General features: G+C 49.0%; 7 protein-coding genes across 7 annotated transcripts; 5 read left to right on the top strand and 2 right to left on the bottom strand.

The window, feature by feature from the left end:
- Positions 1–36: 36 nt before the first annotated feature.
- Positions 37–1,081, top strand: E1B28_004742 (uncharacterized protein; the record flags this gene model as incomplete). Its single annotated transcript, XM_043149258.1, has 5 exons — positions 37–108; positions 169–263; positions 324–371; positions 452–704; positions 760–1,081. 5 exons carry the CDS (start codon positions 37–39, stop codon positions 1,030–1,032), a joined length of 741 nt encoding a protein of 246 aa, XP_043013862.1. The 3' UTR covers positions 1,033–1,081.
- Positions 1,082–1,315: 234 nt separating this feature from the next.
- E1B28_004741 (uncharacterized protein) lies at positions 1,316–1,789 on the top strand (the record flags this gene model as incomplete). Its single annotated transcript, XM_043149257.1, has 1 exon — positions 1,316–1,789. The coding sequence occupies one exon, from the start codon at positions 1,316–1,318 to the stop codon at positions 1,787–1,789; it is 474 nt and encodes a 157-aa protein (XP_043013861.1).
- Positions 1,790–2,842: 1,053 nt separating this feature from the next.
- On the top strand, positions 2,843–6,957 carry E1B28_004740 (uncharacterized protein; the record flags this gene model as incomplete). The annotated part of the gene is made up of 4 exons (XM_043149256.1): positions 2,843–4,632; positions 4,691–6,136; positions 6,190–6,345; positions 6,403–6,957. Exons 1-4 carry the CDS (start codon positions 3,847–3,849, stop codon positions 6,955–6,957), a joined length of 2,943 nt encoding a protein of 980 aa, XP_043013860.1. The 5' UTR covers positions 2,843–3,846.
- Positions 6,958–7,598: 641 nt separating this feature from the next.
- On the bottom strand, positions 7,599–8,561 carry E1B28_004739 (uncharacterized protein; the record flags this gene model as incomplete). The annotated part of the gene is made up of 5 exons (XM_043149255.1): positions 7,599–7,847; positions 7,910–8,159; positions 8,225–8,272; positions 8,335–8,429; positions 8,481–8,561. 5 exons carry the CDS (start codon positions 8,559–8,561, stop codon positions 7,599–7,601), a joined length of 723 nt encoding a protein of 240 aa, XP_043013859.1.
- E1B28_004738 (uncharacterized protein) lies at positions 8,497–10,102 on the top strand. The gene is made up of 3 exons (XM_043149254.1): positions 8,497–8,993; positions 9,052–9,396; positions 9,451–10,102. The coding sequence occupies exons 1-3, from the start codon at positions 8,643–8,645 to the stop codon at positions 9,862–9,864; spliced, it is 1,110 nt and encodes a 369-aa protein (XP_043013858.1). The 5' UTR covers positions 8,497–8,642; the 3' UTR covers positions 9,865–10,102.
- E1B28_004737 (uncharacterized protein) lies at positions 9,963–11,264 on the bottom strand (the record flags this gene model as incomplete). The annotated part of the gene is made up of 8 exons (XM_043149253.1): positions 9,963–10,042; positions 10,090–10,142; positions 10,198–10,345; positions 10,395–10,462; positions 10,512–10,713; positions 10,776–10,814; positions 10,868–10,979; positions 11,031–11,264. 8 exons carry the CDS (start codon positions 11,262–11,264, stop codon positions 9,963–9,965), a joined length of 936 nt encoding a protein of 311 aa, XP_043013857.1.
- A 172-nt stretch (positions 11,265–11,436) lies between these two features.
- Positions 11,437–15,221, top strand: E1B28_004736 (uncharacterized protein; the record flags this gene model as incomplete). Its single annotated transcript, XM_043149252.1, has 13 exons — positions 11,437–11,743; positions 11,793–11,880; positions 11,945–12,116; positions 12,173–12,243; positions 12,295–12,474; positions 12,542–12,646; positions 12,699–12,797; positions 12,860–14,090; positions 14,153–14,197; positions 14,253–14,401; positions 14,458–14,566; positions 14,615–14,832; positions 14,895–15,221. Exons 1-13 carry the CDS (start codon positions 11,511–11,513, stop codon positions 15,219–15,221), a joined length of 3,027 nt encoding a protein of 1,008 aa, XP_043013856.1. The 5' UTR covers positions 11,437–11,510.
- Positions 15,222–15,262: the final 41 nt, after the last annotated feature.

Below are 15,262 nucleotides of genomic sequence, written 5' to 3'. Positions count from 1 at the left end.
ATTAATATTGTTGGTCCCCTTTGAAGTTGACGTACGATGATGTCCTCAGTGCAGTCCATCGCAGTCCTGCCCAGCACAACACACACTGCAACGGTGATATTTCTCCATGTTCGCACTTGGGCACCCATATTTCACCTCTTTCTTGTTGTTGACTTACTTCCTCATCAGGGTTTAGGCGGCTCCGGATATGATTGGAAAACTACCGCAGAATCGTTTCAAAAGGACATGGACCTGGCTCATATAAAATGGGTGCTTCCTCATGCGTGCGTTCCTCAAACTCGTTCCACTTCATGAGCCTTTTGTCTGATGCCAGTTTTTGTAAGGCCAAAACGGGTGGTGACCGTTTATAAGGGAGAGGTCATGCCAGCGTGGTAAGTGATTCCGTTGTCGGTCTACTTGGCACCGTCTAGCATCACTTCCTCCGAGTGCCTCAAATTAACATTCGAGTTAGGTACGATATCAAGGGTTTCAGTCCTGCAGAAAACAGGATTTCCGATGAGGAGGGGATGATGGTTTCGATGAAGGAGATCATGCAACTTATCGAGGCAGAGAAAAGGAGCGGAATTCCCTACAGTCGTATCGTCCTTGGTGGGTTTAGTCAAGGAGCGGCAATGGCTCTGCTAGTTGGATTGACGGGAGAGGAAAAACTTGCGGGCTTGATCCCATTGAGTGGCGCCCTGCCATTACGATTCAAATTCAAGGATGTAAGTTCTTGAGACATCTGAAAGCCCGTTCCGTTTTTTTATATCGCTCATCTAGTTAATTTCCCCACATGCCACGTCAGTTCCGATCTTCTGGGGACATGGTTCTGCAGATACTTTGGTGACCTACGAGTTGGTGGCAAAATCCTTGAACTTGCTTGAATCACTCGGAATCGTAGTAAGGAGAGGATGCAAAGATGCTGGTCCAGGGGTGGCGTTCAACATCTACGATGGCCTTCCACACGAGACCAACTCATTTGAATTGTCGGATTTCGGGAAATGGCTGAAGAAAATCGTTCCAGCAGGACGAAGGAGCCAAGAACGTGAATGAACCTTGTTGTGATAGCCATAAATTCTATCAAGGTATCCCGTAAGATGGCTGAGCTGGATGATTGGGAAAGATACGACAGTCGTGTCTCGTTTGATACTTGCTTGACATTACATAAATTGAACCCTAAGAGGCGATAGTGTACACCCCGACCACTGTAGAGTACTTGCGTTCAAAATTATGTAAAAGGACAAATAAATCCTATTGTGACGCTGTTCCGTGTTCATATACATAATTGGCCTCGTGCCCGCGAGCCACCCCATCTCTCACTTGGGCTTTCATTGCAATGCCTGGCACGAATAAATCAGCGACGCCTCCTCCAGAGTATACTCCTTCAGCTAGCAACTCGCATGGCATAGCAAACCCCAACTACGGAGCGGTCAGTGGAAGCAGTTTGTCAACTCCTGGAGCATTTGATCCTCAGAATCCCTTCCACAATCCCTGGTCATCCATTCCTGCATTCACACATGGACCTCATCCAGGTCAACAGCAACCGCTCTTCCACTCACCACCACCTGGCACTGCCTCTCACTCGCACCATTGGCAATCTCAGGCTGGGCCGACTCCAACTGGACAATTACATATTCCCTATGCTTACTATGATCCGAGGAGTGAGCATTCTATGATGCAAGCAGATTCGCGTGCGAGGTGGAGGTTCTGTGAGGCCTTGGCTTGGATCATCGTTACTTGGTTCGTTCTTGTGCTGGTAGTTCAGGGAATTCTTGATGGAAGATTGCGGTTTGAATGGGGGAAGAATTGAACGTGTTGGAAGGCTGGTTCGTTGCTCCACTTCGTGCGTACTACGTCGCAATCTCATTGTTTCTCTTCCAGCTTCTACTCAGCTCTGGTTGATTTCGGGCCTTGCAGTCGCGCATATCTCTTATGAATCTTTCTTCCTCTGTCTCCGGTAGGATCATTGCCCTTGTCATTTTTGGAGCTTCGCTGACAGCTCTCTCGATTTAAGGCATATTGTATCTAAACGGACTTACATAATCTAACCTTCATCCGCATGAATGAATCTTTTGGACTCTGGGACCTTCAAAGTTTCTCCATCACAGAAAAAATCGCGCTGATATCCGAATATGCCGATCGTAGTACGATAGGCTGCTGGTGATCCTCACCTTGGAATGGCTACCACGCGTAAAAGACTGGAAAGTTATCAAGAGATCTGTGGTGAGCATCTGGTACCATCCACCACAAAAAATTCCGGTACATAGTATCGACCTGACCATCTCTGGTTCCTTATTGGAAGTTTGGTCGCGGGTGTATCGTCGCTGTTTGTCAGCTCGCCTGGTCCAATGTTGTCAGACCTGCATAAATGCCTACAGCATTCGAAGACGCGCTCCAAACGCGGTAATTGAGTCCGCTTTTTCTTGAAAGCGGCAGAGTACGTGATTCACGCGTTGTGCTCCACAATGTCCTCTAACCGGGTCTTCAAGCTTCAAGAGGTTCAACGGCCTATGTGAATTGTCACTTGTAAACCTCGGCATAGTTACGCGAGGTTGTCCCTAGGGAATTGGATTACTCCGGCGCACAATATTATGGACAGTCACTTGCCGCTCGGAGACTCGGAGAAAAACAATGGTGGCCTGGAAGGTTCCGGCCGTCGTCTATGTACTGCATTAATTGTAGAATTCATATGACTGCAAATCATGTCGATTCGAGAGACCGTGCAGTCCATTCGCAGTGTCTGCAAACAAGGAAGATAACAGGGTCGTGAGGCACCGCCAAACGGTCGGCATTTTTGGTGCACGGTGACGAGTTTGCAGCGGTCTGATCGCGTGGGCCAAATGGGTCACAATTAAAACTCTCCCCTTGTCTTGAACGGCGTGGTCGGCTTTTCTTTCTTTCGCCCAGTCTGCTCATTTCGCATTTTTCTCCCCTCGTTTTAACGCAATGTCGATGGCTAATCTACATGCTTTTCAGACTCAATCGAGAAGAGTGACAATTCCAAGAGGAGTACGGAATAAAGGAAAGAGAGCGATTGATTGGTATAGGCATTGGTGTGCAAACAAACTGTGAAGGACAAAGGGAGGATGGGATTGGACGAGAGGAGAACAATGGAGGAGCTCGCTCATTGTGGGCAACGACGCGGGCGACAAGTCAGGCGAGGGTACTTGAGCCGAGATGCCGGTGGTCCGTGCGCATGTTTGTTCGTGTTTCCAGGGGTTCGGTTTCGGTGGAGTGAAAGTGTGACAAGTACTTCTTTCCGGCCTTACCCCCACCCTCCCAAGCTTGATCGAAACATCCCCTAAAGCAATCCAAGTTTCGACAACACCACATCTTGTCCTCACCGTCCACAACGACGACAACACTCATCTCAACATCCAAAGCATCATATCCTCCACACTTTTCACATTGACGTCCACGTCGTGCTCGTCATTCGAACTCAGGTCTCATATATTTTTGAGTCGCGTCGCGCTCGTCGGTTCTCCCCTCCCCAGCACCTCATCTCTTCCCTGCGCTACCATCTTTTTTATCTGCTCTCTTTGCTTCTCTACAGCTGCTCCCCGTCGTTGATGTGTTGATTGTCCCGTTTTTGTCCCCGTTTTTGCTCCAATAGTTCAAAAACCGATCCTGTCGTCGCCCATCATTATTCTCTCATCTTCGCCCACCCTGGCTTCCTCGTTCTCTATCAGCTCTCGTCAGGCTGACGAAGAGTTCATTAACAAGTCTCTTCTCGACCAATTGAACGCTTCTGCCGAGGAACCCGTCTCGTCATCGTCCGACTCTGAAGCACCAACGTCAGCTTCATACGGTTCCACGTCTAACGACTCTCCAGAAAGCTCACCTCCCTTCAACCACCATCATATTCTTATGTCGACCCAGCCTCATATGTTGCACCGCTCTGGCTCACCGTCCGACAACGCTCATCTCCCCACTTTTCACCATATTCAATCTCCGGACTCGTCGTACCCTCTCCGTCCCCTGCAAAATGGTCTGTACTCGCTCAATGGGTCCAACAACGTCGGGCATATGGCGGGTGAATTTCCCGACCGGATGAGCGACGTCCACAAGACCAAGTTGGGAGGGCTGAGCAATTCTGCTCAACGACAGTCATTTACAGCCATACCAAATGCTACCCGTTCTTCCAGAAATATAACCACCTCTACCTCTACCATACCTTCCGGAGGCCATGCCCTTTTTCGCGACAACCCGACCAGTAATGGACACCCAGCGTATTTCCCGTCCAGTGACATATACCCTTCGCATTTGACATCTCCCACACAATCTCAGTTGCAACCGTTTGACCCCCGATCCACCTTTGACTTTGCAGGACCTGGTTCTACCGCCGTTAACGGTGGTGGCCAACAGAAATCGCCTTATCCTCTAGATCCATATATTCCGAATAATTCCTTTTCCATGGGATCAGGAAAGCCTTTACAAGGTCAACCCCCAGTCAATCAACCACAGATGAACGGTTTCATAGGCAGGAATGGCCTGCAACTCTCTTCTCAAACACCGTATGGCCCACATATCGCGACCAACATTGGCGCCAGCAACGGGTCTATCGGAAATAGTAATGGCATTCCGGGGCCGAATGCGGTGACTCAGGAAGAAATTTCAACCATATTTGTGGTCGGGTTTCCAGATGACATGCAGGTGAGTCATAAATGTCCAAACCAATTGCTACAGTTTCTAACCTTCCGTCCTGCTATAGGAACGAGAATTCCAGAATATGTTTACGTTCTCGACGGGTTTTGAGGCAGCTACGTTGAAGATTCCCAATAAGGAATACACATCTTATGGTACTCAGGCTGGGACAGCAACAGGTCCCTCTAATCTCAGGTCCAACGGTCCTGGTACGTTCGGCTACCAAGGACCCAATGATCCATATAACCTAGTTACCGTTAATCAAGGAGGCGTCGTCGTTGATGGTGGACGAGATGGAACCATGACCTCTTGGCCGGCACCTCCGATCGATGATGGCGCAGCTGGAAACAGTCATTTCTTTGGGGGTGGTGGAGGCGCGAACGGTCCACCAAGGAAACAAATCATTGGATTTGCCAAGTTCAGAACAAGGGAGGAGGCCATCGTTGCTCGGGATATGCTGCAAGGCCGCCGAGTAGATATCGAGAAAGGTGCTGTTTTGAAGGCTGAGATGGCGAAGAAGAACTTGCATACGAAGCGTGGTGTCGGCCCCGTTGCTGCTGGTGGTATCATGAATGCTGCCAATGGCCTTGGCCCCTCTCCTGGCAACGGTGCTTTGGCGTCCGCCCAAGGCCTTGGATTGGCACCTGGTGCTGGCACAAACCTCTCGATGCTTCAGCAGCCCCAGTTTGGAGGTGGAGAGATGTATACCAATGAGGCTCTCAATATTCGGGATCGGGAGATGGCCACTATGAATGCTATGGGTCTGACGTCTAATGTAGCGCAAAGTACAGGAAGACCACCCCATTGGCAGCATCAGGAACCACAGAATTTGTCCACCTGTGTCCCGCGCGACCGAGAAGAAGAGGATCGACAACGAGATATCCTAGGGGCCATGGGTCTCGCCGGCTCCGCCAGGACGGCCCGCGATGACGAGGCAGAACGAGACGCTAGAAGAGCCCAACAGAAAGATGCTCTCAGATTGAGATCTGGCTCGGCTTTCGAAGCTTTCCATTCTGTCCCCTCTCAGCAACCTCCGAGACCCCTGCAGCCGCTTGATCAAGCCGATGTCAACTTACCTGGTCCTTGGGATGGTCTACGACATGAAGCGCCCAGAGTCAATACTGCTGGGATACTGTCGTCATCTTCCGGTCGCAGTTCACCCTCAGCCGCAACCATCAACCCGGCGGCCTTACCGTTCCAGGGGGCACCATCACGTAGGCGCTCCCCCCCGAGTGATTTTCTGTTCCAGTCGGAGCCGGAGTATCATAACGCCAGTCATGAACAGAATGCCTGTGTACCGCCTGATTCCTGTTCATCTAGTGTAACAGACCATTCCCGCAGTGGAGCCAGCTCCTCGAGTCGAACGGGTAGTGATAGCGAGAACGAACTGGTGAAGGCTGTAGGAGAACTCGCAGTGAGCACCGAAAATGGCAACACTTCGCCTCAACTACCCTCTCCTGCGTCTGGCACCAGTTCTGGAAGTACCAGAAACAGAGTAGATCAAAATCCTCCCGTGAGTATCAATATTTCTGTTCCATCGTCATCGTCTCACAAAGTTGTATTTAGATCAATACGCTGTATGTCGGTAACTTGCCTACGACCCCCCCTCCGATGGGAAATGATGTACTTGAAGGCAGCCTTCGGGAACTTTTCCGAGTCAGACCAGGCTATCGCCGGTTATCTTTCAAACAGAAGACTTCTGGGCCAATGTGCTTTGTCGAGGTTCGTGCTCTATATAATATTACCAATCAATGTGCTGACATTTCTCCGATGCACCAGTTCGAAGACGTTAACGCTGCGTGCAAAACGATTACTGAGCTTTCTGGACACACGCTGAATGGCCTTGTCAAGAATGGGGGTATCCGTTTATCTTATAGCAGAAATCCTCTTGGTGTTCGTACTCCGACGAGTGCTTCTGCTCCAGGCTCTGTCCTTCAGCAGCAGCAACAGCAGCCGCCTCAATGCAATATATTTGGGCCTTCCTCAGCTCCCAGTCAGAACGCCCACGCGTATATGATGTCCCCGCCTCCTCCTCGATTCTCCACCACACCTTCCTCTCCGTATGGTGGGACATCGGCTTTTGTAGGTGTTCCTACACCCTACTTTGGTAACAATGGCGTTGTCAACTTCGGCGGTCATAGGTTGACATCATCCAATGAGCCCAACCAGTCCGCTTTGAGTGGCTTCTCCCCCTTCGAGCTGGCAAATGCAGCGCATTCCACTATACCCGAACAGAGTACTGATTCTCGTCGCCTCGAGCAACCTTCCCATGATCACATTCCTCGCCCTCTGTCTCCGCCTTCCCGAACCATAGAACCCGCTAGGGCTGCCTGAGCATGAAGGCCATGTTTGTCGCTCCCTTTCTTATTTTCTATTGTTCTCCACAACGTATTCCCTTTCAGTTCGCAGCAGTCTTCTCTTTTTATTCGCAGATCGTCGCAATTATACGTGTAACATTCTCGCAAGTTCGTTCTCCTTGTTATTCCAATCATAGCGCCACCTCCCGTAATGAACCTCGCCAGCCTCTCTTTTTGGTTTTTTTTTGGGTCCCGTCTATCCTCCCATCTCCAATTTTCGGACGTCCACCGTGCCTGCAATATATATACATATATCACTACACCGCACAATTCATATCTATTTCGACTTGCGCAATTCCCTCAGTCTTACATTCACAAGATAGCTTCGTATATTATTTGTTCGTTCACTCCCCGCTCTGCAACTTCTATATTATGTTCTGCTCTTGTTGTTTCTCTCGACAAACATCTCATCGGTCTTGCATTCACTAGTCTGTTTATTTAGCCTTCAGAAGTCATGAGGATCATTCCCTCCATACCGCCTGTATATTATGCTCGTATATGCCTGAACTATGCTTATATCACCTTGCACTCGCCAATTTGAAATGAATTGTTTTCGAGAACGGAAAGTCATATTGTTCTGTTCGTTCAATTCGGTGTGCTACATGATTCCTTCGGTGATCACAAAGCAGGAAGCACCTTGCTTATCCACCCCTCAAGATCTTGAAGCTCCTTCGGGTCTGCACTGTGTTCCACTCCGGAATAAGTGTTGTAGCTTAGTCCTTTAATCTCGCTTATCCCGCTAGTAACAGTGAAACCGAATGACTTCAGAGCGTCAACAGATGCTTTCGCGAGTTCCAAGCGAACGAGAGGATCTGAAGTACCATGTCCCCAGAATACTGGTAAGGAGGTTGCATGGCTTGACATTGACTTGGAATATGAAGAAGTATCGCTCAAAAACAGAACAGAACTCTTTATCATCGAGGACTTACCGCTTTGAACTTCTCTCGAAGTGGAAGCCATCCACTCAAGACGACGACCCCTCCGAGCTTCAACTCTTTCAATGTAAGTCCAGTCAACAGGGACAATGCAGCCCCTTGACTGAATCCACCGAGAACGATGCGCTCGGGTTGAAGACCAGAGGCGACCTCAGCATCAATGAGTGTCGTAAGATAACGGACAGATTCCATCATTCCCTCCTCGTCTTCGGCGGCTCGGAAAGTGAAGGATTTGATATCGAACCTGTACTTGTTTGGATCGTATGAGTCTTATCGAGGTAAGTCGCGTGTATCAAAACCTCTACGCACCAAGAGGGCATGACCATCCCCATGTTCGCAGTGACGGGGCGGGGACGGCTGTCCAATTAAAACGATTGGTTATCTTTGAACAGAGAGGAAACAGAAGTCCCCATACGTACGCATGTGGAAGGACCCATTTGACATGACTTAGACTAGGATCTGCTGAGAACATCTCTGCTACAGGTTTCCATCCATGACCTGAATCGCCTAGACCCTGTAACAGGGATTAGCAGGTTGAAGCCAGGAGAGTTATAGCGAGACACACGTGAACAAATATGACCGTTGCAGTGTGTTTTTTGACTGCTGGGACTGTGATGTATTCTAATGCAGCAGCGACAGCAGCCATCGTAGTAGTCAAGGGAGAAGCTTCGTTATCCAGCTGATCGAAAGCTTGAACGGGCCGGCAAATCGCCGCCTGCTTTTCGTCATGACCAGCACCGACGACGATGCACTCATCGTCAGTGAACCAGTTCAGGTCTCTGGAGATGTTATTGACGCTGTGATGGGACCCTCCTCCGAGCCGACACTCAGCAAAAGCGCGATGAAAAAAACTGCTCGAAAGCAAGCCTTGCAAGAACACAAAAAGGAACGGCGTGCCCGGGAGAAGGAAATGAGGAAAGAGAAGAAGAAAACATTGCATCAGAAACGGTTGGCTGGAGAACTTGATGAAGATGAGAAAGCACTACTGGAACAGAGGCGAAAAAAGCGGAGAAAGTTGGAACCTTTTGGCGGGAGGGTTGTCGTGGATCTAGGTTTCGATGAGAAAATGTCAGAGAAGGTATACCTACTACTGCCCATCGCAAAGGAAAGACGCTCATCCCAAGGCCAACATGCAGGAAATCAGTTCTTTGACATCGCAGCTCGCGTATATGTACAGCGGAAATCGCAATGCTTCTTTCCCCTTCTCGTTAATCTACACATCTCTCGATGGTCGCACGTATGATCGCCTAGAAGCCATGAGCGATGCCGCCTACAAACGTTGGTCCCAAACCGAATGGTGGCGGGAAGGATACGAAAAATTATGGATTGGCTCTGGCTCTGCAGCCAATGCAGAAAATCCAACGTCTGGCGTGAAGGAAAAGGTAGTTTACCTGACCGCAGACTCGGACGAAGAACTCGCTGAATTGAATTCAGAGGAGATATATATTATCGGAGGAATCGTTGATCACAACAGATACAAGGTATCTTTATTTTGCTCCCACGTTTCAAGACTCCTCTCTCAACACTCTTTTCAGAATCTGTGTCTGAACAGGGCGAAAGAGGCAGGTATCCGAACAGCACGCCTTCCAATCGGTCGATACGTCGCTTCCTTACCAACACGCAAAGTGCTGACAGTGAATCAAGTCTTTGAAATAATGCTCAAGTGGGTTGAAACGAAAAATTGGGAGGACGCATTCTACTCCATTATTCCAAAGCGTAAATTTCAAGGAAAAGGAAAGGATGTCACTGAGCTCATGACGGATAATGTTGCCTCGGAAAATGCAATCAACGAGCTTGCACCAGTCGCGGTAGCGGAAACCATTGAAGGGGACACGATTGCCGCAGAAGACTTGGGTGAGGAACCTTCCATACTCGAACTAGATGAGGATCGTGCTAGGTCCTTGAAAACAGCAGACGATGGCACGAAGCATAAGACTTCGAGCTCATAACACGTCTTTCAAGTTTGTTTTCCCAGATCCTCGTTCAAGAGGTTTGGGCTGCGTGGGCGCAGGCTTCCATCCAATCTAGTTTGGCCATGAGACGTGTTCTAAGAAGGACAGAGAAAACTTGCCATGAAGATTATCTGGAAGGTCGCCGGGATTGTACCATCTTCGTTACCGTGTAGCTCTGTGGAGAGTTGTCAATGAAAATTCAAGGTACTGAGAGGGTTTGACCTTTGTATATGGCAGAAGCGGCCGCTAAAGTATCTCTGTGAATAAAATGGCGTCTGGAACGCTAGATATTAGATCGCTATCATGTGACGAGGTCGGACAGAAATGAACCTTCCAACGATAGCATTACTTTCCCCCATACTCTTGAGATCATCTACCAGTTCCCACATGCTCGGGTAGTTAACTTTCACCTCGTCAACGTCGACCGTTAGCAGGGTCAAGCCAGCGCGCCCGAGAAGACTGGAAATATCTCTACTGTCTGGGAAATTTTACTGGACAAGCAACATAGCAGAAAAATTATAACGAACCGGTCATTGGGGAAATATGAGGAGAAATACCGCCCTCACGGTCGACCTCGGCAAGTTGAAGGGATGTCCTGGCCATATTGGTCATCGGTTGTCCGGATATAAGTGTATAGGCCAAACCTTAACTCGAAGAGAGTATCGCCACCAAGCATCGCACCCAGGAATAAACCATCGGGTTTCAACACTTCTTTGACCTGTATTAGAACGCCTGGCAGGTCGTTGACCCAATGGAGGCTTAAACACGATACTATAGCCTCCTGGGATTCTCGTCCCAGAATATGCAATAATTCTTCCTCGTCAGCATGAATACGGTCGACCTGAACTGAAAGGAAGAAGTCAGAGGGATATAGATATACGAAAAACAGGAACTCGTCGAATAATAACCTTGGAACTCGGAATCTGAGTCACGGTGCAGCATCTCCCCTGATTAAAACCGATTTGTTGCTTGTCTCCATATATAAGTGGGCTAAACTCACTGCTGGGGTCGAGCATAATGCTCTTCTGTGTATATGTTGGATTGAGTAACTTCGTGAAATGCCCAGATCCCGAACCAAGGTCCACTATGGTGCTGAATTTCCGTTTAATATCCTACATAATCATTTATCAGTGACGAACGGAGAAAGTCATCAAAAAACGTACCGTTAGTCGTTCCATCATTCTGTCTGCAATCTCTGTTCGAAGATAGTCTACCGTTCTGCTTGAAGCACCACCGTCCCGGAGGGCAGCAAGATTACGTTGAATGCGTTTAGCCTCACGGTCGAAAACCTGAAAAGGTCCAGTGCTATGAGAGCTAAGATTTGGAGATACAGAGGCAGAAATTGATGCATATTTTCGTGCTTGAATTGAGATCGTGCGGGCAACACGAGAGGTCATTGTACAAAACGTTATTCACCCAGCAGGTCTGCTGGGTCTCGCCGACCACGATTTCGTTGTCACTGTGCCAGTGGTCACGCGAAGTGACCCTACCGCGACGTACGGCTGGACATCACTCTGCTCAGTGTCAAGTCTCATGCCGCTTCCGATTGTCTTCCTTCAATAGCTACTACTAGCCTTTCGCTTCCCTTAATCCCTTCATAAACGCAATTCTCATTCTCACCCTGTTCTTTTTTTGAGCATACAATGTCGCTTGGGAGGACAACCGGTGTTGTGCCAATCAATCCGGAAGACTACGTTCGAAATGCAGCACAGCTAGAGATCATGCAGCAAACCTTAGATCAGTGGAAGAATGCAAATGACATGGGGCTCGCCAACTATGAGCAGATGGAACGCGAGCTACAACACAAGCTCGAGTCAGAAGAATGGGCCGCGAATCAGACCAGACAGCGACTTTTGGAACTAAGAAGCAGGAACAAGTTTGTCGGTTTTTCTCTGCTTGTCCATAAGCCACTGACATGTCGCCAGTGTTTTGGCTTTGCCAAGCAGCGCACAAGCAACGGCTTTGCAACCGGCTGTTTCAAGTTCTGCTAGGATCGAGGAAATCCCTTCCGCCGTAAGCACTTTCACGATGGACCTCGCTAACGTCAACTCATTCTTCATTTCAACCAATTCAATAGAACAATGCACCAAGACGTAACTGGTCTCATAACGTCCCCACTGCAGGACCTTCGCTGGCAGGCTCAGTCAATCAAGTCGAAATTGGTCGGAACCCCTATCAACACCTTGCGCATCCGCAAAGCTTCTACTACTCGAATGCAATACCGCAGTCTCAATCACACACACAACAAAGTTGGTTCCCGATCTGTCGTGAACCCGCATCCGATTGCTCATAACGGATGTCTCAGACCATTCGCAAGCTACTCAGACTCACTTCCAGGTCCCTCCAGTAGCCACTCACTTCCAGGGTGTCAGAAGGGTTATTACATGTCATTGTGATTTGTTGTTGTCGCAACTGACCAATGACTAGGCTCAAGCACAAACTATGAATCCACCGAACAACGTCATCGTTCAACCCATCCCGCAAGCTCCTCCGCCCTCATTGAGCAATATTATACAGCAACCTATCTCGCCGGTCTCTCAGCCTGCCCCCCAAGTCCCTCGACCCTCGAGCGATGTCATTCAGCAACATGTCCCGCAAGTCCCTCAGGTTCTTCAACCTATTCCGAACTAGATCGATAAATCCTTACTCAATACCTTTCCTTGCTTACAACCAGAACACAAACCCGTTCCCCAAAGTCGCCTACCAGACCCCCAACAAGAACCCTGCGTTACTGGCCACTAATCCTCTCGTCAAATTCCCTGACCACACTGCAAACGTCGTAATACCCTATAAATTTATGACCGCGAACTAGCTAATTAACTCAACTACAGATATCAAGCTCTCCCCATCCCTCGTCTATCGCCAGCAAGAGTGCTGCTGTCCCAGTGTCCCAAACGCTCTCAGAAACCCGCTCCACTCACTTAGCCTCGGTATGTAGTCTTTCTTTCTCGCAGCTTTTGCCGTTCTCCTTCACTGACCTTCACCTCTATAGACCCAGGTAAAACATTTTCTCTGGCTTCAGGACTGCGTTCTAAAACACTCAAAGAAGCCAAATACCAAGATTGATTCATTTCGAAAGCGTGTCAGTGAATGGGCTAAATGCGCTCCAGAGAGGGCTTTCTGCTCAACGCGTATCAATGGAATTGAGCTCTATCCGTATAAAGAAGCCACGAGTAAAAATGTGGGGGTTCTGTTTCGTGACCCCAAAACCTCTCAGTATCGGGACATCACATCCATCGAATTAGAGGACATTTTGGAGGGCAGGTATCTACCTACACGTACCCCACAGTCTACCAACATATCTCAACCGCAAAGTGCCACCACCTCAGCACAGTCGTCATCTACTTCCATGATTTCTGCTCCAAATACCCCCATAGCCAACGGTGCCACGCAAAAGCTACCGGTACAACCTGACACTCCGCAACGCACCCCAGCACAGGCGAATAAAGCAACCATAGCACGGGACGTCTTGCGTGTATTAGGTAGACCTTCTGGGGTTCTCCCCCCACTCAACCTAAAGCCACAAAACAAGGCTCCGGCTCCAAAACAACTTGTGCTGAAGCCGACGCCTCCAATGTCCCATGGACCTTCAGATGCATCTCAAACAATCGCCGCCGCGGTACAGCCAGCTGATGGAGGTTCTACGGCGTGTATGGGAGAATCTCACACCCCACCCTCAACGCGTCGAGCTTCCAATGCACATAATGTGGAAGAAATGCAGGCATCAGTTCCAGGTCAGAAAGATATGGATATAATTGTTCTCGATTCATCAGGATCGCCGGCCGGACATGGCAATGGAACTGGTGAAGTTGTTGGCAGCGAAGATTCCGAACCTAACAAACCAGCCGAAAACCGCAACGAAAAAGAAAAACCGGAAGAAACCGTCCAAAATCAGCCTGTAGCCAGCGGATCATCCAAGCCGCTAGACGACTTGGTTTCGCAGAATCATGATATGCCGTTTCGGCCAAAAACACCATTATTTTTACCCTCCCCGGAACCTGCCTCGCTAGATGTACCGTCTCTAGAGTCCACGAAGTTCAAGAACCCAAGGATCCGTAAAACCCTCGATTATGTGGAGATACCCCCAGCACCGGAGTATGTTAAAGACGACCGGGAACGACTTAGACGATCAAAGCGGCAGAAAGCAGGGAATTTTCGGGACGATCTGTTCGATGAAGATCACGAGGCTGCGCAAACTTCGCTGGCAGCTCTCGTGCAAGAAGGTGAGATATTCATGACTTGCATCATCGTTCTTTCCTTCATATAGTTCTCATCTATCTGTCAGCATATGCTATTACCCCTCGATCTACACCTGAAAGCAGTTGGAGAGGTTCGTATCGCTGTAATTCTCATGCTGTCATGTCTTGACTGATTGTACTTATCAGATGTTGCCGAAGAGGCGGTTTGGCAAGATACCACCACTCGATTGCAGTACTCTCCTTGTAGATGGCGACCTTGTAACGCTGTGATGAACTCGGTAGCCCGTCTTGAACGACATCTGAAAGAACATGTAGAGAATATGGACGATTGTGAAGTAAGTCTCATGCCCGAGTATCATAATTTGAGATGTTCAAAGTAGTTCATTGCAAGGTGGTCAATTGTCAGTGGCATGGCTGCGGGCGTTCTGAAACTTCCAAAGCCGACTTACTTGCGCATGTCATACACCATGTACGATCATCCCTTGCATGTCCCTATGAAGGTAGATTGCGAGTGTTCCTGACAAACCTGATGCTGATGCGCATTACAGGCTGCGAGAATACCTTTCGGACGTTGCGACAGCTTTCCCGTCACTGCTTAGAACAGCATAGTAACGGCACACTAAAGCCCTCCGCCGACCCATCAGTTCCCTCCCATCCGACAACACCTCCTGAGTGTCCCGAAGTCCTTCCCTCCTATATGGTGGTTGCTAGGCATGTATCCCACCACCCAATGACACGTGAACGACATCAATCGGCCAGCGCAGCGGTAAGCTGATTGGTTCTCCTCACGAACAGGGTATACTTAACAATAATCCGTTGCTCCAATAGGTTCTGAAGAGAATCATGCCCCGAACACATGACGTTTACGGGCTGAAGCGAAGCCAGTTGAAGCGACGAGACGCGCAGACAACACCTCCTCTAGAGGATGACTATGATTTCGTTGCGTACCGAGCTTCACCGTCTTGCAGACCATCGTGCGCAGCCAAAATACGGCACTTGCCCGATCTCAGGTCAAGCGAAATTTCGACAATGGTCCACAACGGACTGACATTATGGAGAGGGGATGCCCCGTTACCCAATCAAGAAGAAGTCACAGAGATAACTCCGCAGACGATGAAGCAGAATTCGGAGGTTGAGGTTGAGAAAAATATGTAAATTTGAGAGTTATATTACGGTTGCTAGGGATTTATTGGCTC

This window comes from Marasmius oreades, chromosome 2 (assembly GCF_018924745.1).
Source record: "Marasmius oreades isolate 03SP1 chromosome 2, whole genome shotgun sequence".
Lineage (NCBI taxonomy): Eukaryota > Fungi > Basidiomycota > Agaricomycetes > Agaricales > Marasmiaceae > Marasmius > Marasmius oreades.
The sequence above is the reverse complement of the archived record's forward strand: the minus strand, read 5'-3'. Positions and strand labels throughout refer to the sequence as shown.